Source organism: Petromyzon marinus, chromosome 4 (genome assembly GCF_048934315.1).
Source record: "Petromyzon marinus isolate PM22_M1 ecotype Great Lakes invasive population chromosome 4, UKy_Petmar_22M1.pri1.0, whole genome shotgun sequence".
Classification (NCBI taxonomy): Eukaryota; Metazoa; Chordata; class Hyperoartia; order Petromyzontiformes; family Petromyzontidae; genus Petromyzon; species Petromyzon marinus.
Genome location: NC_133670.1, coordinates 19,831,827 through 19,852,425, shown reverse-complemented (window position 1 = coordinate 19,852,425; position 20,599 = coordinate 19,831,827). Strand labels below are relative to the sequence as shown.

Below are 20,599 nucleotides of genomic sequence, written 5' to 3'. Positions count from 1 at the left end.
GATACATGTTGCCCTGACAGCTCCATTATGGGCCTCCGCACTGCTAATTAAATACTTCCGAAGACAAACACGTTGGAGAGTGTTCCAGAATTCTTGTGTGCGCATAATTGTTCTTTCTTATTCAGTGAGCAACAGTACATGGTTGTTTGTGTTACGATGAAGAAGGGTCAATGCTTGAAATGTCACCGTTTATATATTTTAAAATTTAAGGCAATGCTGTTGACGGATATGCTCAATGTGTTGTTTAATTGTGCTTGTGTACCACTGCCATTGCAGCAGCATCACCAAATGCATCAAATCCCTCGCCCATCGCAGGTTTTCCCATCGCGCATTTGACCATTCGCGCCAGATTTCTTGAGGTACAGTTTGCCGATCGCTCCCCCGTAGGCTCGACCATTCGCGGTTGACCACGAGATGATGCAGCCGCAGAAGAACCCCGCACACACCGTATTGTCTCCCATGCAGCCCATCGCGGGTCACAGGTCACGTGTTGTCCCCAGCGTCCATTGAAGAGGCAGTGAGGTTCAAGCTGCCTGCGATTTTTCCAACGACATTTCCGCCCCCCCCCCTCCACTGCATAAATTGACTATATTAGTTATATTTAAGACTGTAGAAAAGGCATTATGTAAAAACAAAAACCTTCCAGTTTCATGTTTGGGGTTCATGTACGGTAACATGAAACTAAAGGGGAGGGGGTTCCGCATTACGAACCCGGGAACAAGACCCGAGTTTTCACATTTGCCGATTGCGGCAATTTTCAAGAACGTAACTCCCGCCGCGATGGGCAAGGGTTTGGTTGCAATTTGATTTCTGTCGATGTTGAAATGCTCGTTTCATTCCTTCTGCTCCTATTGGCTGTGCTCGATAACCTATTGTTAGCCTTGCACATTAAGTGCCAAGTCTATTCCTTGCAAAATACTGTACAACACTTTTGTGTAACGCTCCGAAGTGCCGGTGTTTCATCCTCAAGCGGATATTTTTTAACCCCACGGTGCATGCTCGGTCTGGCTCCCATCCAGGATGCGCTGAGGTTTTAGTTTGATGAGCACGTGGGTGCGCCGCTTCTGGGGGGGGGGGGGGGGGGTCGTGTTTGCGGTGTGGCCCGCGCGGCCGCATCCAATGAGAGCAGAACATGCTTGTCAACAAGGACACTCAATTGATTTTGACAATGTTGCAGTGGTGTGTAAAACTAATTATTACTGGCAAAGACTAATTAGAGAATCCATTGAAATTGAGAGGAACAAGAATAACTTCAATCGCTCTGACAGCTACCGGCTCAGTGCGGCCTGGAAGCGTATTATTAAATAATACACGTTACATTTTGATTTAAAGAATTACTAATCTACAACTCATTACTAATCATAACCAATGACTGATTACTAATCGATTATATAATTACATTACCCCCCCCTCCGCCTCTAATCACTGCACCTGATGAGTTAAGTGATGACGTCACTCTTCTGCTCTATATAAAACCGGAAGCAAGCGAGGGCTTTACCATTCTGGCGAATTGCCCGATGATGCTGGAAGTATTTACCAGCGAAACGTCGTACTCAAACTGTAAATGTGGATTAACTCTTCAACACACCGGTGGGCTGAAGTAGTGAATTATTTGTCTTTTGTCAACGTGACACTTTTCTTTGCTGATTGGCCGTGTCGGGTGGTGGAGGGTTACGACACATTTATAAATAAACGCGATCTAACCCAAAAACCTTTATTATGCATCCAATGTTGTTTACGATTCTATGCCCCCAACTCTTTCCCACGTGCTTCGTGTCACAGGAACCGCAGGGTGGGGACGTCACGACTGGAGGAGAATCCTCTCTTTGAGAGACAGCCATGCCGGCTCCTCCCCCACCCCCGCCGCCGCCGCCGCCAGCGGCACCGCCACCACCGTCATTCTCCAAGGTGCGTAGAGGTTTTCACCCCAACTTCCAGGTGTGTGTGGAGGGTTCACCTGAACTCTAGTAGAGTGTGGAGCGTTCACATGTCCTCCGGGTGTGTAGAGATCACCAGAACTCCAGGTGTGTTTGGGCGGTTCACCTGAACTCCAGGTGTGTGGTGGGTTCCCATGTCCTCACTTGACCTTAGGTGTGCAAAGGGTGCACCTGACCTCCAGATGTGTGTGAAGATTTTACCTGAACTCCAGATGTGTGTGAAGATTTCACCTGACCTACGGGTGTGTGTGAAGATTTCACTTGACCTACGGGTGTGTGTGAAGATTTCACTTGACCTACGGGTGTGTGTGAAGATTTCACTTGACCTCCAGATGTGTGTGGAGGGTTCACCTGACCTCCAGATGTGTGTGGAGGGTTCACCTGACTTTCAGATGTGTGTGGAGGGTTCACCTGACCTCCAGGTGTGTGTGGAGGGTTCACCTGAACTCCAGGTGTGTGTGGAGGGTTCACCTGACCTACGGGTGTATGTGTGGAGGGTTCACCTGACCTACGGGTGTATGTGTGGAGGGTTCACCTGACCTCCAGGTGTGTGTGGAGGGTTCACCTGAGCTCCAGGTGTGTGTGGAGGGTTCACCTGACTTTCAGATGTGTGTGGAGGGTTCACCTGACCTATGGGTGTATGTGTGGAGGGTTCACCTGACCTCCAGGTGTGTGTGGAGGGTTCACCTGAACTCCAGGTGTGTGTGGAGGGTTCACCTGACCTACGGGTGTATGTGTGGAGGGTTCACCTGACCTCCAGGTGTGTGTGGAGGGTTCACCTGAACTCCAGGTGTGTGTGGAGGGTTCACCTGACCTACGGGTGTATGTGTGGAGGGTTCACCTGACCTCCAGGTGTGTGTGGAGGGTTCACCTGAGCTCCAGGTGTGTGTGGAGGGTTCACCTGACTTTCAGATGTGTGTGGAGGGTTCACCTGACCTCCAGGTGTGCGTGGAGGGTTCACCTGACCTCCAGATGTGTGTGGAGGGTTCACCTGACCTCCAGGTGTGTGTGGAGGGTTCACCTGACCTCCAGATGTGTGTGGAGGGTTCACCTGACCTCCAAATGTGTGTGGAGGGTTCACCTGACTTCCAGATGTGTGTGGAGGGTTCACCTGACCTCCAGGTGTGTGTGGAGGGTTCACCTGATCTCCAGGTGTGTGTGGAGGGTTCACCTCACCTCCAGGTGTGTGTGGAGGGTTCACCTCACCTCCAGGTGTGTGTGGAGGGTTCACCTCACCTCCAGGTGTGTGTGGAGGGTTCACCTGACCTCCAGGTGTGTGTGGAGGGTTCACCTGACCTCCAGGTGTGTGTGGAGGGTTCACCTGATCTCCAGGTGTGTGTGGAGGGTTCACCTGATCTCCAGGTGTGTGTGGAGGGTTCACCTGATCTCCAGGTGTGTGTGGAGGGTTCACCTGACTCCGGGTGTATGTGTGGAGGGTTCGCCTGAACTCCAGGTGTGTGTGGAGGGTTCACCTGATCTCCAGGTGTGTGTGGAGGGTTCACCTGATCTCCAGGTGTGTGTGGAGGGTTCACCTGACCTCCAGGTGTGTGTGGAGGGTTCACCTGAACTCAAGGTGTGTGGAAGGTTCACCTGACCTCGGTGTGCGTGGAGGGTTCACCTGACCTCCAGGTGTGTGTGGAGGGTTCACCTGATCTCCAGGTGTGTGTGGAGGGTTCACCTGACCTCCAGGTGTGTGTGGAGGGTTCACCTGAACTCAAGGTGTGTGGAAGGTTCACCTGACCTCGAGGTGTGCGTGGAGGGTTCACCTGACCTCCAGGTGTGCGTGGAGGATTCACCTGATCTCCAGGTGTGTGTGGAGGGTTCACCTGACCTCCAGGTGTGTGTGGAGGGTTCACCTGATCTCCAGGTGTGCGTGGAGGGTTCGCTTATCCTTGACTCGCTCGATGAACCAGCGGGTGTCAATAGCCGCGCGCGGCTCGTTGTGGTCCTGCAGACTTTGACACAGGAAGGCACCGTGGGGTGTTTGTGTCTGCACACGTGTGCGGCATGACAGCTTCGTGTTATTCTGATTCATTCAAAATACACGTCGCGTGTTTGGCATTGTAAAGTACGTAAAGGATTACAGTCTGTCTTATTAGGTTCATAACGGCCTGCCTCGTGTGAAGTCACAAACTAGGCGCAGTGTCTCCCTGCTCAAACTAATTTGGGATCGTGCTCACATTCCTTGATGTCTCTGGGGGGGGGGGAAATGGTGTAAATTCTGCATTCCTATGACAGGCGACCGTCTGTGTGCAGGAACAACCGCTATGGTTGACCTCTCTCAAACATCGTTACGATGATCTGCCGAGTGCTCATGCCAACAGACCGTTGGCCGCGCAGTGCGACATCCGTGGGATCATATTCTTGGTTCTTTCGGTAAGGTCACGTTAAAGGGAAACAATAAAATAATAAAATATATACAAAACAATAAAATTCTCACGACGTTTCGACTGTAACACAAACGGTCATCATCAGGTGTGAAAACCAACGTCGCGAGAATTTTATTGTTATATATATTTTTTTTTATTGTTTCCCTTCAACGTGACTTTAGCGAAAGAACCAAGAATATGAATTACTGCAGTCACGTTAAGCTTTAAATCAAAATCCGTGGGAGCAGTTTACGAAATCGGCTCCAGCCCCGAGACGAATCCTCCAGGGGAAACAAATGGCGACTGTTGCAGAAAAATGCATGTGAAAACATCCACGTCTATATTTGGAGACGTTTTGGTGTTTAACCTAATTTGGAATGAAGTACAATCTTTAGATGATGCAACCGGACAAAAAAAACTCGTGAGCAAAAGCAGAATCTATTTTTGCCTGAAAGCAACAAATATTAGAATAATAAAACTGTTTACTTTTGGATTCTCTTGGTTCTCTCTAAGCCTGTAGGGTCCGGTTTTAGATGGGCGTGATCTGGCCAAATGATAGCGAGCTCGCTACACGATCGCTTTGTTCACGGTTAGAATTCAGCAGCCGCCCTGATTTATCACCGTCGCTGTAATAACCATTCTGACACGTGCCCTCTGCTTCACAGTGTGGATGTTAAAGATCCCCTAATGTCATTAGCAAGAGTAGTGTTGTAGGCCGCCATTCTGTTCTGGCGTTGGGGTCAAAGTTTTGCCAAAGGTGAAAATTGCGCTGCAAATTACCCAATTGATATCATGCGTAGCAATCACTACCCCCTACGGGCAGACTAATGCCTCATGTCACTCTTACAAATGAGACTTAACCTGGTCTCTGGCTTTTTCACCAGCCAAATAGTCTTGAACTTGAACGAGCTGGCCTGCATTCTACCATAAGACGCTCCGCGAAAGACCCGTTTCTATGAAGTGTCGCACCTGTGCGAGTGGATGTTCATGTGGTGGACTCTGCCTCAAATGAGTGCCCGGTTCTGTGCGTCAACTTCAACACAAGGTAGACAAAGACATTAAGATGCGGTCCTGGCTACACCACCCATGCTGGTATTTTAAATCGTGCAGTTGTCTGGAATTCTTAACGTAACTTTACGGACGTGCACCAGGTGACCAGATGGACAAGACAATAGGCGGCCACTGACATAGTGTGTCTACTAGCCAAGGAAGATGAACATATGATCATCGCAATAGTTTTGTAGACAAAGATGTGCATTATGTAGAAGTTTCTAAACATCGTATTGTATAACATTTAACAGTCATGACGTGCGTTTTAGTACATTTCTTACGTAACTCTGAAGTGTAGGCTATCAAAGTCGTTGTGCATACGTCACTGATACGGAGGTGAATCGCGTTTATGGGGTGAGCCTACGTTGGGCTTTTATTGCTCACCTTGAGGATTAGCACATCACCAGCCCCTTCTCCCGCCCCTGTCAGGACGTGCATCCCATCATTTAAATGCTATTGCTGGACATTGACCACTCATGATCACCCTATTCAAGTCGCGTGTGCTAATGCATGTCGTTCGTTTTTCGGCAGCACGATTGTCCGGCCGTCAGGTGTCGTTTGCGCTGCATGTTTTTTTTTATCCTACCGTCGAATAAAACATAAAATCAACAGCAGCAGAGAAGCTGCGTCAGTAAATCTCGCCCGCTGCTCTTTCCACGGCTCATTCGATTGCAATCGCACGGCGGTAATGGCCACCGTACCACTACTTCCTTCTGCGTGGAAAAAGCAAGTTGGCAGTGGAGCTGGTGTCGTGTGCCAGCGAGCGGGTGGCTTGCCGTCAGCTGACTCGAGGGCCCTAATGAGAGGCTTCCTGCGCAGGGCGCGCCGCCGTGGAGTTGCGCCGTCGGGCATCCACGGTTGACGCCAGACGGAGACTGAGCGCCCACTCGCGAGTGTTTGCTTGGGAATTAAATATGCGCCTTTGGCCCGACTTCCCCCCCCCAAAGGAAATTTCCACAAGTGTTTTTTTTCTTCTAAAAAGCCATATCGTGTCTCACAAAAGTCGCGTTTTTTTTCCGGCGTATAAAATATGTATGTGTAAATAATCACGCCGCTACGTTCCATTAAAAGCACGTTTAAATACTGGCTTTCTGGCCCGAGAGGTGGTGATTTTTTTTATTCGTTTTTACCCCCTGAGTGAAGGGAAACAGAGGCCGCATTGTCGCACATTAAATGTGCTCGTGGCAAAAAAAAAAGCCTGCGATTTTTAAATAAAGCTGCCCTCGCGTTCTCGGGGTCTTATTCTCTCCACAGTGCCGAGCCCTGGCTTTTAACTTCCTTCCTGTAGAGTTTCCTTTTTGCTGATGTCTACGATCCCATCGTGGTGCAAAACCAGAGATACTGACTTCAACCCCGGCAAGTTGTGTTGAAGGATTCTGGTTGAGGTTTGGTCCCTACTTCTGCCAAGGGTCCTGCGCGGCGCTGTCAGAAACGTGCATCTGTTACTTTCTGTTGCCTTCTTTGTTGCAACAGTTTGTGGCCAGTGACCAGTGCACCCCTTTGCTTCATGTGTCTTCATGTTGTGCAGTGTGTGCGTCCGTGTGCCGAGTCGAGGCGGGGATGGGCTTTGCCTTGCTGCGAGCCGATAGGCCGGCTTGTGCCACGTTTAGAAAGGGCTCACTGCATGCTGCTGCGCTCCGATAGCGACTTCCTTGGAACTTGAAACCTCGGTGACCTTTGCTGTAAATGAGATAAGGGCAGTGCGGGCCGATCTGGTGTTCCTCTGCACGGTGAATCGAACATTGGCCCTGTCAGGGGTTTACATGGGGACATGCGTCCGATCGCATCAGATGATGAGCCTTAGGAAGGGATGACAAATTATTTATCGTAGCATTTTCAGAGGCATACGTCACTCAAAAATATTATCAACTACTATTTGGCATTTGCCCAATATTAAAATATTTATTTTTTACCTACGTGACTTTACCGAATAGAACCAAAGAGTATGGATCCTTGCAGTCACGAAAGCTTCAAATCTAGAATTAAAATACTTACAAATTGCTTCTCTCGTATTTTATTGGCTTTAACATCGCATTCCACGGGAGGCAAATTGCTGACCCTTGCCCGTATGAGTAACACCAATCAACCTCTAGGTTCATACTCTTTTGGTTTTTTCGGTAAAGTCACGTAGGTAAAATAAAATAAATGAAAACAACTAAATTAAATCACGACGTTTCGGAGGCAACACAAGCTTCCGTCTTCAGGTGGAACAGACACAGCAAAATCAGCTGTATCAAGTGAACAGCTCTGGGACACACGAGATTATATACAGGTTAAGGGGGGGGGGAGGAGCCAGGAAGGGACGTGGATGGGGAGGTGGGGGCTAAGTTAAACCGCCTTTTGTTATTCTGCAGGGGTTTCTGGGGGAGGCGGTGGTGTACTTGCACGTAAAACCACCTTTTGTTATGCTGCAGGGGGTTCGGGGGGAGGGTGATGGCGTGCTGCACGAGAGCGAGTACAATCCTGGTAGAAACGGAAATGGCTGTATAATTATAAGCCAGCTCAAGTTTGACTTGGTTGATGACATCTTTCCAAAAGTTGCTCAATTTAAAACCATCCTCTCGGTTTAAGTTGTGTCTATGTTTGTATATCTGGATGGCTTCATGGACAAATCTTTGGTAATAACCGGGAGGTTTGCATAGTACAGCCACGGCCGAAGAATTCGTTCTGCCGTATTTCAAATCTGATTTGTGCTCGCACATTCGGCCAGAAATGTCGTTTCGTCTCCCCGATATAGCAGTCACCACAGGTCCAACTCAATTTGTAAACACCGGGGTACTGTAAGTCAGGAATGACATCCTTTACGGATGGGATCAGATCACGGATTTTGTGTACTGTATTGAACCGGACCTGGATCTTGTGTTTGTTTAGAATTTTGGAAATCTTTTTGGTAACGCCTGCTATGTATGGCAGTGTGATGGTTTTGATCGGAGTATCAGGTGGTTGTTTCTGTATGGTGGGAGAAACAGCTTGGCAGATAGTACGGTCAGAGTATCCGTTCATCTTGAGGGCCAGATGTACATGTTTTAATTCACTGGCCAGGTGGTGTTGGTCAGAAATGCAATGAGCCCTATGGTATAATGTTTTGATGAGAGACTTCTTTTGAGCCAGGTGGTGGTGGGAATCAGGCTTCAAGTATGAATCTGTGTGGGTAGACTTCCTGTAAACAGAATGTCCCAAAGAGCCATCAGTCCTCCTCTCAAACAGAAAATCCAAGAATGGCAGCTTGCCATCTTTCTCCACTTCCATGGTGAATTTGATGGATGGGTGTCTGGAATTTGTGGTCTAGGAAATGGTTCAAAGCTGGGAGGCCATGTGGCCAAATTACGAAAGTGTCATCCACATATCTCTTCCAAAGGGAAGGACGAAGGGTGGATGTCTGGATGGCGTCTGATTCAAATTTCTCCATGAAAACATTGGCTATCACTGGTGACAAGGGGGAACCCATAGGGGTACCCTCATTTTGTTTGTAGAAGGTACCATTCCAGGTAAAGTAAGTGTTGGTGAGGCAGTGCCTAACCAGCGCAGGTACATCAGGGTTCAGTCCATTTTGGACCAAATCTTCAATTATTGTTATGGTGTCAGGCACTGGGATCTTGGTGAACAGAGAGACCACATCAAAGCTGACGAAGATATCATCAGGAGATAGTACAGTGTTCTTGACCATATAAACCAATTGGGTTGAGTTAAGTACTGCTGAGGTGGTTTTGCCAGTGAAGGGAAGCAGAGTATCCGATAAAAAGCGGGCTAGCTTGTAGGTAGGGGAGTTAATCGTGGACTCGATGGGTCGTAGTTGGGTAACTTATTTATGGATCTTGGGAAGACCATAGAATCTGGGAGGTCTTGCAGCGGAGGGTTTTAGGGAGGGACGTTTGGTTGGTTCGATTAGGGAAGTCGAACTAGTGATGATCTTGTTGGTTTTCATCGTTAGGCTGTTAGTAGGATCACTTTTAATTTTTGAGTAACTCGCATCATTGAGTAGGTCCTGGATTTTGTTGTTGTATAAGTTTTTATCTATAATGACAGTGGCATTGCTCTTGTCGGCCGAGAGGATGACTATATCATCCCTCTTTTTTTAAATTCGCGAGTTCAGAGCGTTCGTTTTTGCTAATGTTGCTAATGGGTTTCTTAGCATTCTTAAGAATGGTGGCTATTTCAGCTCTCGCAACGTCTGCTTGGATGTGTCCTATGCCTTTGAGGGCTACATCGACCTGAGAGATGATATGCTCTACTGGTATATGTTTAGGGGTGACAGCGAAATTTAGCCCTTTAGCCAGTACCGTTTTGAGATTGTCCGAGATCGGGATGTTACTCTGATTAATAACGATTTTGTTAACGTCCAGTTTTGTGATGTGTGGTTCTCTAGGTTGTAATTTTATGGAGCGAGCATGTGAAAATGTTTGTTTTTAGATTATTGCGGTTATAAGCATAGACTAATTTTAGCTCTGTATAACCCTCCTATAACAGCAAAAATAATTAACATCGGTCACCGCCTCTGTCACGGTCGCCCGTGCGTATTTAATATGGGAGCTTTGGGAGAGACCCTCATCCAGCAGTGGATTTGACGGAAGGGCTGTCGTGCACACGTACGTGTTTCATGTCGTGAAATCTCACCGCTTGAGGGTCCTTCTGCTTTACCTGCGGTGTCGAGTTCATCGCTGCTTCCCGGTGGCTGTCCACGGCACCAGCGGGACAAGCAAGGGTGGCGACGTCTGTTTGAGAGGCGCCAGCAGCCTCACCGTGGCTCCCCCCCCCCCCGCACCGGCGGAGCACATGACAAACGAGGGCTGGCGTCGCGTATAAACAGACTGCTGCACCGCAGAGGGCGGCGAGTCACTCCCATTGGCCTTAAAATGGTATGTGCATTGCGCAATTACAATGATTGAGCAAAATAATACCGGAGCCGGCGGTTTTGTATTTAAACCTCGGTAGCTTTGGACTTGGAATTGATCACGTCACCTCGCAGGTATGTCACTCCTACCCCGGCGCTTCATTGTGTGGTGTGAAAGAGGCGTTGTACATCATAGCTGTACGTTCTAGCCAGTCAGGGTGTTACAGCGTGTTACAGACCACCCTCCCCCCCTCCCCCCCCCCCCACAGTCTGAAACTCCCTTGCCCCAACCATCAATGCTGTCAACTCCCTACCACTGATTTAAAGCCCAGGCCCCTTTTGGTTTATCCTCCTCTGCTAATGACTGCTTTTATCCACAAGACAAATCCGCACGCGATTTCCGCACAGCGTCTCGAGGTGCCCGTCACATTTGCGGACACCGGTTAAATACGTACTGAACTGCGTTTGATGGACATTCTCTGAAAACTGCCCCCTTGCACATGGCTCCGCACGCGCGGCTGCGCCCATGCACGTCACCCGCGATCCACCTGCAAAGCCCGTGAGATACGTGGCGCCGCGAATGCAAACATCCGTCCCACCCGCGCCATCTCGCCGTGTCGGGCGCACGCCCTCGGGGGGACGCTTGCTAGGATGCGACAACTCTGCCTGGCGGGGTTATGGGCGAGTGACCCCCCCCCCCACGTTATGACTCCCGCTTCCCTTTCCTGTGCTTCCCTTTCCGATGGCAGGCAAACGCTCCGAAGCTCTCCGGCTCGGAGCAGAAGGGGAGGGGGGCCCTGCTGTCCGACATCCACAAGGGAGCGAAACTCAAGAAGACGGTGACCAATGACCGGAGCGGCCTCATTGTGGACAGTGAGTGACTGGTGACTGCCCCGTGCTCCCGGCACTCCTCGCTGTGCGTGGAGGAACCCGTACGCACCAAGACGCAGATAAGCGTACTGTTTTCCGGTGGGCTAGTGGCTGTCACACCCTTGCTTTTCCACAAGTGGCTTGCGGGAGTTTGACTGCAGTTTTTCCCGTCGTTCCGATGGGTGGGCAGTACGGGTAACGTTTAGTTTCTCACTAGGTATTTTCTGGCTGGCCGTGTAGACTGGCAAATGGGCACGTGACTAGTGGCCATAGCAAGAGGTTTACTGGATGTGGTGTGCCGGGCTGTGGAAATATTTACCCGGTCGCTCACCCGATGACACCTGGCTGAAATTAAACAGGTGGAGTGCAGGGCAGTGGTTGAGCAACAGAGTGGGTGGGAGGCTCTGGTATCCCTCTACTCCTGTGAGGTCCGTATTAGATTTAAAGAGATGGCTATAGACGATCCTTGCCACACCTCTATGCAATACGCACCCATGAAACTGCAACCTTGATGACTCTTGATTGTTAACGGTTGCATTAGCACCACAAGGTGTCGCACATTTATCGTAGCCCTCGGCATCTAAACGATTTGACATGCTGGATGTGGGTCCCCATATCTCGTGCGGGTCGTGGTCGGTGTGGGTTGGTGAAGGCGGGCAGCATAGCCGTGGGAGCACAGGAGTACAGTACAGCAATGTGTTTCGCTGTACTGCTCTTAATCACCGCCCGCAACGCAGCCTCGCAGCCCTGTGACAACGTGTTTGTGCGTGGCGGCCACCCATCCCAGGGGCCATTCAGGGCTGACCCCGCTTAGCTTGAGATGCGGTCGGGCAAAGCTCCCAAGTAATTTGGTCATCCGATAGCTCAATGAGTGGGGCTCGTGAGATGACCGATGAGGTCGCTGTCCCGCGCGCGACGGCGGTCGCTCTCTGCTCGTGGACCGTGGCGAGCGAGAGGTCTGTGCGCCGCCACCGCCCGTGGAGGAGTGGGGCCTGGGGGCTTGGGGTCTGGGCCTGGGGGCTTGGGGTCTGGGCCTGGGGGCTTGGGGTCTGGGCCTGGGGGCTTGGGGTCTGGGCCTGGGGGCTTGGGGTCTGGGCCTGGGGGCTTGGGGTCTGGGCCTGCCCTGAGCCGCAGCTGTCGAGGTGCGGCTGACGAATTTGCAATCCGTGTCGCGGCAGAGCCCAAGGACAGCGGCGGCGGAGGAGGAGGCAGGATGGGGGGTGGAGGCGGGGGAAGTGGAGGTGGGCCCATGGGGGGGGGCGGCCCAGGACTTGGAGGGCTCTTTGCCGGTGGAGTTCCGCAACTGCGAGGTGCTGGAGGACGCAGCAGCGGAGGTCAGAGACTCGCAGTGACTCATCGATACTCTCACACGCTCATAGATACTCTCATAGATACTCTCACATTCTCATAGATACTCTCACACTCGTAGATACTCTCTCATAGCGACTCCAATATAGCTGCTCACAATGTAGCACTGTACACACAGGCAGTTCTCGTAGCTACTCTCGCACTTGCACATCCCACGCTGCCACGGCTACTCACACAGCCGCTGCCTACGTGTGCGTGTGTGTGTGCATTTGTGTTGCAATCGGCTTTTACTGTCTGAAATTAACTTAACCTCCCCGACGTCGGCAGACTCGAGCGGAGCACGGGGCCCTCTGCTGCCCCCCTCTGGGAAGCCGTCCCCCTCGGGGTTCGCTCCCAGAGCCGGTGGACCCCCCTCCAGCGCAAGCCCACGGCTGCCGGCCTTCGCCCCCTCCCGCCCCAGCTTCAATGCCCGTTCATCGTCGCCGTCGCCGTCGCCCTCTGCGACCCCAGAGCCTCCGCGCTTTCCCAAGCCTCTGCGCTCGAGCAACCACAGCAGCGGCAGAGGCGGCGCCGCGAGCCCCGAGCAGCCGAGGCCTCCGCTGGGCCTCCAGAAGCCGGGCTTCCCGAAACCGCAGCTGCAGCCCCAGCCCCCTCCGCCGCTGGTGCCGTCGCAAAGCTTCAAGCCGACGCCGTTCGGCAGCAGGCCAAGCCTCCCCGCTCAGCCCAACGACAGCGCTTTGGCCGCTTCCACGCCTCCCAGAAGGTCCTCTGCTCACAGTTCCTACAGATCCCCCGGACATGGGCACGCTCCGGAGAAGCCATCGACGGCATCACCCCTCAAGAATCCGTCGGCAACGCATGGTCCGCCGTCGATGCCGCCGCAGTTCGGCGGCAGCCGGCCCGGTCCCTCGCAGCCGCCGTCGTTGCCGGGCGGCCGGGACCGATGCCCGCCCGTGCCCAGCACCAGCCGTCCCCTGCCGAGCCAGGACAGCGTGGCCAGGGAGTGGCCACCGGCTTCGTCAAGGGAAGTGGCCAAGGAGTGGCCACCCGCGCCGTCGAGGGATGGGGGTAGGGAATGGCCGCCCCCGCCGTCGAGGGAGGCGGTGGGCAACCCTCCACCGCTCCCTCCCTCGAGCAGCAAGATGGGACCCCCAGCTGCCTTCCTGCACAGGCGAGTTTAACCCCCAGAGGTGGCACGGCAGTATGATGGGCGCCAAGAGCCACGGTGGGGAGATTTTAACTACCTCGCCTGGTATACAGGAGGTCGTGGGTTTGACCCCGACACTGATGCCTGTATATTTGGAGTTAGCATGTTCTCTCCGTGGTCACGTGGATTTTTCTCCAGGTACTCCTGTGTTTCTTTTTATATTCAGAAGCCTGCGTTCAGAGTGTTTGGCTGCGATACATTTCCACATGATGATAAGCCACTTCCATTGAGCTATAATTTGTGGCCAGGCCACTTCTGAAAAAGAGCTATATAGCTCGGTGGGCCTTACATGCCCGGCCTCGTGTCCGTTATGGTCAGAGTAATCGACTGGTAATTATAAATGTGCGAGTTTAAATTCCCGTAGGGTGTTGACGCACCCCATCATTCCTACAGGATCGATAAAATCAGTAACGCTTTATGGAAAATTCAACAGCAGTTGTCTCGTGGGAGATTGGATTATCCCTCTGCTGGCTCTGGGCCACCACTGTAGACAAGTGGCTCCCCCATTGTTCATGTGAGCAGTGAGACCCTGTGACCTGTGATCATATTAGGCACGGCATTACACTTTACACACTGATTTATACATTCGTTTTCATTATCCAGAAAGATGTGACTCATGGAATGTGTGTTAGACGTGTTTAATTTGTTGCCCGTCCTGCAAGGTTTTCACCTGTGGAGCATGAATGTAGCTGAGATTGGAGCTCTCTTCCAGCAGCCTATTTATTTTTTAACAACATTTTACAGCTTTTCCCAATCCACTGCTGGATGAAGACCATCCCTCATACCTTTTCCGACGTGGGGGTTGTTTGACCATACTTCCCGCTGGTCAGTGCGGGTCGTTGAAGGAGAGGCCCAGCAATGGATTTGATAACACTCGCCGCTGATGTTGGTCGTGACCCAGAGTTGAAATTCAAGTCGCCGGGTTCCCATTGCCGTGCGTTAACCGCTGCACCACTGCTTCCCCATGTGCTGTGTCGAACTCGTGTGACGCAGGTCTGAGAATCCACCCACGCCGCCGTCACACAGGAACGGACCCCCCCCACCACTGCCCCCCTCCTCAAACAGGAGGAGCAGCGCGGCGCCTGCCATCAAATCGGATCGCTTTGTGCCGAAGATCCCCGACGGGCCCTCGCCTCCCTCCCTGCCTAAGCGGCAGAACTCGCTGCAGATAATGCCCCTGCGTGGAGGGGCGGTGCCTCCCCCTTTGCCCACGAGCACGAGGCCTCCGACTCCTGCCCGGGATGCCCAGAGTCGCGGTGGCGCAGCTCATGCAGGTTGGCATGTGCGACCTCTCGCCCGTCTCCTCCATGTCCCATAATTCTCTAGTCCCGTAATTATGTTGTATGTATGTTGTATGTATGTCGAACTTCTTTTGCACCATACGTAGCCAACCATGCGAATCGGATGTGCGGGGGGGAAGTACAACAAACTAAACGCAAAAACAGTGCTAATGATTTAAATTTAGATTTTGAAGTGCTTAGCTCCAGTGGCTTCCCAATATTGGAAGGAAGAGCGTTCCAAACGGCCGCAAAAGCGCATCTGAGAGAGCGCGATGCAGTAACCGTCTTTGTTCGACGGCGAGCCAAAAGCCGCGGCGAGGATAACCGGAGTTCGCGTGATGATTTTTGCTCCTCGACGAGATCGCCAGGGTAGTGGCGGTTCATTTGTGGCAAGCGCTTTGTGTGTGATGAGCGCCACCATAAAAGATACCGTCGGATACCGGCACTGAGCCGCTCTGACCTCTGCCCCCCTCTCCGCTCTTCCCTTCCAGTCGCGTCCAGCGCCTTCCCCCCTCCGCCGCCTCCCAACAGGAACGGACAGATGAGCGCGCGCCCGGCACCGCCGGTGCCCACGACAGCGCGGCCCTACGCACCAGGGGACCAGCCTCCCCCGCCGCCCCCCCCCAGCAGGCCCAGCTCCAACTTCCCCTCCGCGGCTCCTCCGCCCCTGCCCTCTCGCAATGGTCATCTGAACTCGCCCACGTCAGGTGCGAAGGGGCATGGCTCTACTCGGACTCCCTTATCTTCGACATTTTGACGTCTAAAATGTAACCGGTGGAACGCGTGTGGGCCCGATGGCTCAAGAGGTCGGAGTGCGCCGAGGTGGTACCACTGATACCTGGGTTAAAATCTGGGTTTCGGCCTCCCCGTGACGAAACCAAATTCTCAAGTGAGTTGATGGTCTCAGGCTGGTCAACAATGAGCTCAATTCTAGCTCTTGAGAATAAAAATGTCGGATCGTCCCCCCTCATGTGACAAACATTACTCTGTAGCAGGGTGCACGGGAAAGGGCAGCTGCCCCCCTTTGTGTGGGCCCCCTATGATGAGCTGTTGTCTGCCACGAAGGGTTGGCACTGCTCTGAAATTGTTGAATTTATATTAATTTTTCTCATGCCAGGATTTTGATAGCACAGTCGGGATTAAAATTGGGATGTGGCAGAATTCTCCATCGGGTTAATGTGTAATGTCAGCAAATTTATTCAGCACAGTTTCTCTGATTGTCTTGGTTCACGAATACATGACTACAGACGAGCTAGCCCGCATTGACAAAATTGACGTCATGTCACGGATCATCCTGTCGTGGTTTAATCTCGAGTTTGGAGAAACCGACTGGACATCTGTGAAAAAGAGCTTTATAGCTCATTGGATTCCTCCAGTATAAATAAAGATTCTGATTCTGATCCACCCAGAGGGGTTGTTGGAGCTGCCCCTCTGAAGCAGCATTTGGCTGAGGAGGAGGTTTGCAACGGTAGCCTCGCTGTATGGACGGAGTCACGTGCGACTCATGTGAGGTTGTTTTTAATTTACGTTCTCATTTCTTTCTCCTTCGCAGATGATTTCGAATCGAGATTTCATTTCCACCCCGTGTCCGACTTCCCCATTCCCGAGCGCTTTCAGAACATCCACAAGACGTATCCCAGCCAGGCGATGAGAAGTCAGTAACTTTTAAGACGTATAAAAATTACAGCTTCTGTGTGGTTTTTTTTAGCGCGACATTCCGGTAGTTTCGTACAATGTTTAAATTTGCAGTTGCTCTCAATTATCCCTGCGTGGTTCCACCGGGTTGGGGATGAACCGGGTTGGGGATGAGCCGCGCTCGTTCAAAACATGGAGCAGAAGAAAACGTCGCGTTCCACGATCATCCGCGCGTGCGTTGCTTCCGTTATTAGCTACTCCTCACTCGTGCCTTCATGATCCATTACTTTGAGAAAAATAAACAGTCTTCATTTTCACATCCTCATTCTACATAAGTAGCCAATATATGTGTGTCATGCCTAATTTATCTATTTATTTTTGGCATGATCTGTGTTTTTGTTCTATCTCGGCCATCCTCCCCACATTACCCCCCATAATCGAGAGTTGGCAACATTTCGCTCGGCGTGTTTAATATATATATTTTCTTAGGATTTGAACGCTAAATTGAGCTGACCCGACTGACGAACCGTTCACGTTTTTCCATTGTTCCCAGACGACTCCATGAACTTGCGATCGCACCCTCCACCCCTCCCGTCTCGCTAGCCGAGGCCCCGGCGTCTCGCTAGCCGAGGCCACGGGGGCTGGCTACAACTCGGGCCACCAGAGAGCGGCCTGGCGCTGCTGTGCCAGGCGTTGCACCGCTGGAGCTCGCGCGACTTGCCGTGACGGTGCTCCGCTCAGCTCGCACGCTAGGGGAGCACGAGAGGAGGGGATCCGCTCACCGGCCCGCGGTGTTTTCGCGTCGAGCGATGAGACGGCAGTAGCAGCAGCAGCAACGGAGCGGCAGCGGGGTGCGGTCGTGTGCCCGGGCTGCCTTGAAATGCCCGGCCTGTGTAAAGGTGCCGCCCTGGGGTACAGACCTAGCTCAGACTCCTCAACTCCACGTGCCCAAAGTGCTAAACGTCACGTGCATAAATACCTCCAGTCACACGAGGCATCTTGCTGCACTGAGCACTTGAAATCCACTTTTTTGTTGTATTCTTCTTACATCTTCACAGCTCTTAAAATGCCACTTTGTTTAAAACTGCGGCGTGCTGTTACGAGACACAGCACCGTTACGTATAAGAGGGCGCGTTTCTCAGCCAACACAAATGTCTATGGTTGGTTTGTTTGTGCCTTACCAGTTGAGGTTTCTTCACCGACGTTTCAGGTGTTATTGTACATACAGTATGCAGTCATCCTACAGAGTTTACCTTGTAGTTTGCCCGTGGGCATTTTCAATTGATCGTTTGCTGGTTTGCAGCCGTTTACAAAGAAACATTGTTTAAAGTCGTAGAAGTAACTTGTATGGATACTTTGAATGCTCTGTTATGTATGTTGACATTTTCGTGATTTTTTTAATTTGTAACTCCTCACATTTGTTGTTACGAAAGTACCAAAGGAATGCAGTGGCCATATGTACTTAAAGTTTACAATGGGCAGATATTTACATTGATGGATTTCTTTTGATATAAGGAAGAATTAATTGATAAAATGGGGCACTTTTTTTGAAATATGCATAAAAATCAAATATGAGACAAGGTTATATGCAAAGTTCTTAATTTCAGTCTTGGAAGTCAGTGGTCGTTATGCCACGGTTACTCAAGAAGGTCAGACAATTTCTGGCAGTATAGGCTGCGTATTTTAAAGGCAACTTTATTTTACTTCATTTGTATATTATATATTTTACAGAGTTGAACTTATTTGTCGAAACAACGGAAGTAAACCTGACGCCTGCATCTCTGTCACATTGCTCGGTTAGTGCGTAGCACGTGAGGGGCGTAGCACGTGAGGGGCGTGTAGAGGTGAGGTGCAGGCTTGCCCCTTTTGCACACCCCTGGGCGTACGTAATCATGCAAGGAGATAGCAAGCCTTTAGGATAATGGGCTCGACAATCATGGAAGACGCCTTGGAGAGGAGATAGACACCCCCCACTCCCCCAGCACACCACACTTGTGGAGGTGTGAGTCTCTTGACTAAGCACACCCCACCTCGTGCTAATGTCGGTCCTTTTTTGTGCGTGTTTAGTTTGTTGTCCTTCCCCCGCACCTCTGAGTAGCACGGTTGGCTACGTGCGGTGCGAAAGAAGTTCAACGTAAGTACAAACGTGCACCACGTATTCTTAGCTCTTTCGGTAAAGTCACGTTGAACAGTGGCTTTCAGACAGCATACATTAATTTTTCGTCTCCCCCCTCCTCTTTTCAGAACATAGATGGACTCGTCCTTCTAAATAAACTGCCAAATCGCTGCGCGTGGCGCAGACGTTTTTTTTATAAATAAATAAATACACCGTTTAGAAATAAATTAATGCAAACCGACACACCTGATGACGACCGTTTGTGTTATGGTCGAAACGTCGTGAGAATTTTTATTGTTTTATATATATATTTTATTATTTTATTGTTTCCCTTCAACGTGACTTTACCGAAAGAGCTAAGAATATGAATTACTGCAGTCACGAAAGCTTTAAATCTAAATTTTACGTGCACCACGCGTCGCGGAGGTGTGGGTCCCCGCGGTACAATCGCTCCACGCCCGCGCGGAATCCACTCGGGTGCGGAGTGGCGGGGCCGCGCTTCAACTTGTTTGTCGGTTTACAAAGCCCCGCGCATTTACCCTCTCCGCCGCAGCATCGTGCTCGTGGGGCGTCGTCCGGGATGCACCTGCGATCGTGGAAAATGAGCGACCAAAATTTCAGAGTTCGTCGGACCGTGCTGACACCGTGCTGACACCGTGCTGGCACCGTGCTGGCACCGTGCTGGCACCGTGCTGGCACCGTGCTGGCACCGTGCTGGCACCGTGCTGACACCGTGCTGCTGCGTCGCTTCGTTTCGCTGTCTTCCGTGCAGAGGTGACGGAAGTGCGTGTCCGCTCAATCCTCGTCCATTGTAAAACAAAAGCTTACTCCGCTACTTAGTTTATAACGTATGTGTAAAGGTCGCTTTCCCATGTAATCCTCTCGTAAAATCGTCGGGTGTTTGTGCGCGAGTCGCACATTCCTATGAAGTCTTCGTTGTGGGCACGCGTGCGTGCTCCCGCGTGGCCGTGTCGCTCACCCCCCCCCCCCCCCGGTGCATCAGGTACGGGCGAGGGGAAGGTCCCCCTCGCTCAACCCTCGCTCAACGCTCGCTCGTGAGCTTGGCACAGAGCAGTAGGCACCTAGCGGCCCACCAGCACCACCTCCGTCAACGGCCCTGCCCTCGGTTGGCGGAGCGGTTGTGGTGGTTTTGTCAGCCACGCGGCCTCAAAACGAAGATATCCATTGGGCACGGAGGCGCAAAGCCGTCGAGGAACGGTCTGACGTCGTGGTGAGGGTTAGCGAGGAGAGTGGAAACAGCGCCGAAGGTGACCCATCGTCACCCTCGTGCTCCGCATGGCCCCACGTGGAGATCACACGCAATAAAGGCCTTCTGCATACTCGAGTGATGTGGTGTGTCGTGCGTTCCTGATGTCTCATTAATATTTTACTGGGGCTAAAGTCGCATGCTTATAAATCACCGCGTATAAACAATGTCCTTCATTTTGCTACAAACAGAATTGCAAATGTTATTTATTTTTACAAGCTGCTTTTTTTTTTCTTCAGCGGAACCAACACCGTGAATAATGTATACACATTCAGCTCTACGTGGAGCCAACCGGCAAGCTGAAGCATTGGCAACGATTCGGATTGTCCGCTTGTTTAGTTTATCCTCTTTTCCCCCAGTGATGTAACGTTTGGTTTTGTGGCGAGGCTCGTAATCCCGAGAGAAGCTTATGCTGCTCCAGTTGTCACCGCCTCGTCTCGGGCGGCTTGAGAAGTTGAGCCATATTCCTCTCCCGCGAGTGGAGTGACAACCAAAAACCTCCCCCCCCCCTCCCTCTTATTGTCCGAGTCGGAACGATGGCGTGGTTTGCCCGGGGCTCCCGCAAGGCGCGTGTCGTTTGTGAGACTACCGGCGCAGGCCGCGTGCTCCACTCCCAATGCGAAGCATCCATGTCCACGGTCTGGAGTCCACTCGGCCCATCAATCCTCTGGGGGTGGGGGGTGTTACTAAAATGAGTGCCCCTTTGTGGGAAGGCAATGTTGATCCTTG

The 20,599-nt window shown here is 51.6% G+C and overlaps 1 protein-coding gene across 3 annotated transcripts in view; it reads left to right on the top strand.

Moving 5' to 3' along the window:
• The window catches only part of LOC116938517 (uncharacterized), a 38,336-nt gene extending 18,388 nt beyond the window's left edge, over nucleotides 1-19,948 (top strand). For all 3 annotated transcript variants that reach the window (XM_032945670.2, XM_076059835.1, XM_076059834.1), the window contains exons 2-9: nucleotides 1,783-1,908; nucleotides 10,937-11,060; nucleotides 12,236-12,391; nucleotides 12,693-13,536; nucleotides 14,566-14,846; nucleotides 15,344-15,559; nucleotides 16,405-16,506; nucleotides 17,041-19,948. In XM_032945670.2, coding sequence (XP_032801561.2) covers nucleotides 1,840-1,908; nucleotides 10,937-11,060; nucleotides 12,236-12,391; nucleotides 12,693-13,536; nucleotides 14,566-14,846; nucleotides 15,344-15,559; nucleotides 16,405-16,506; nucleotides 17,041-17,090 — 1,842 coding nt within the window. In that variant the 5' untranslated portion in view covers nucleotides 1,783-1,839 and the 3' untranslated portion in view covers nucleotides 17,091-19,948. The remainder of the gene's footprint in view (nucleotides 1-1,782; nucleotides 1,909-10,936; nucleotides 11,061-12,235; nucleotides 12,392-12,692; nucleotides 13,537-14,565; nucleotides 14,847-15,343; nucleotides 15,560-16,404; nucleotides 16,507-17,040) is intronic.
• The last annotated feature ends 651 nt before the right edge of the window (nucleotides 19,949-20,599 follow it).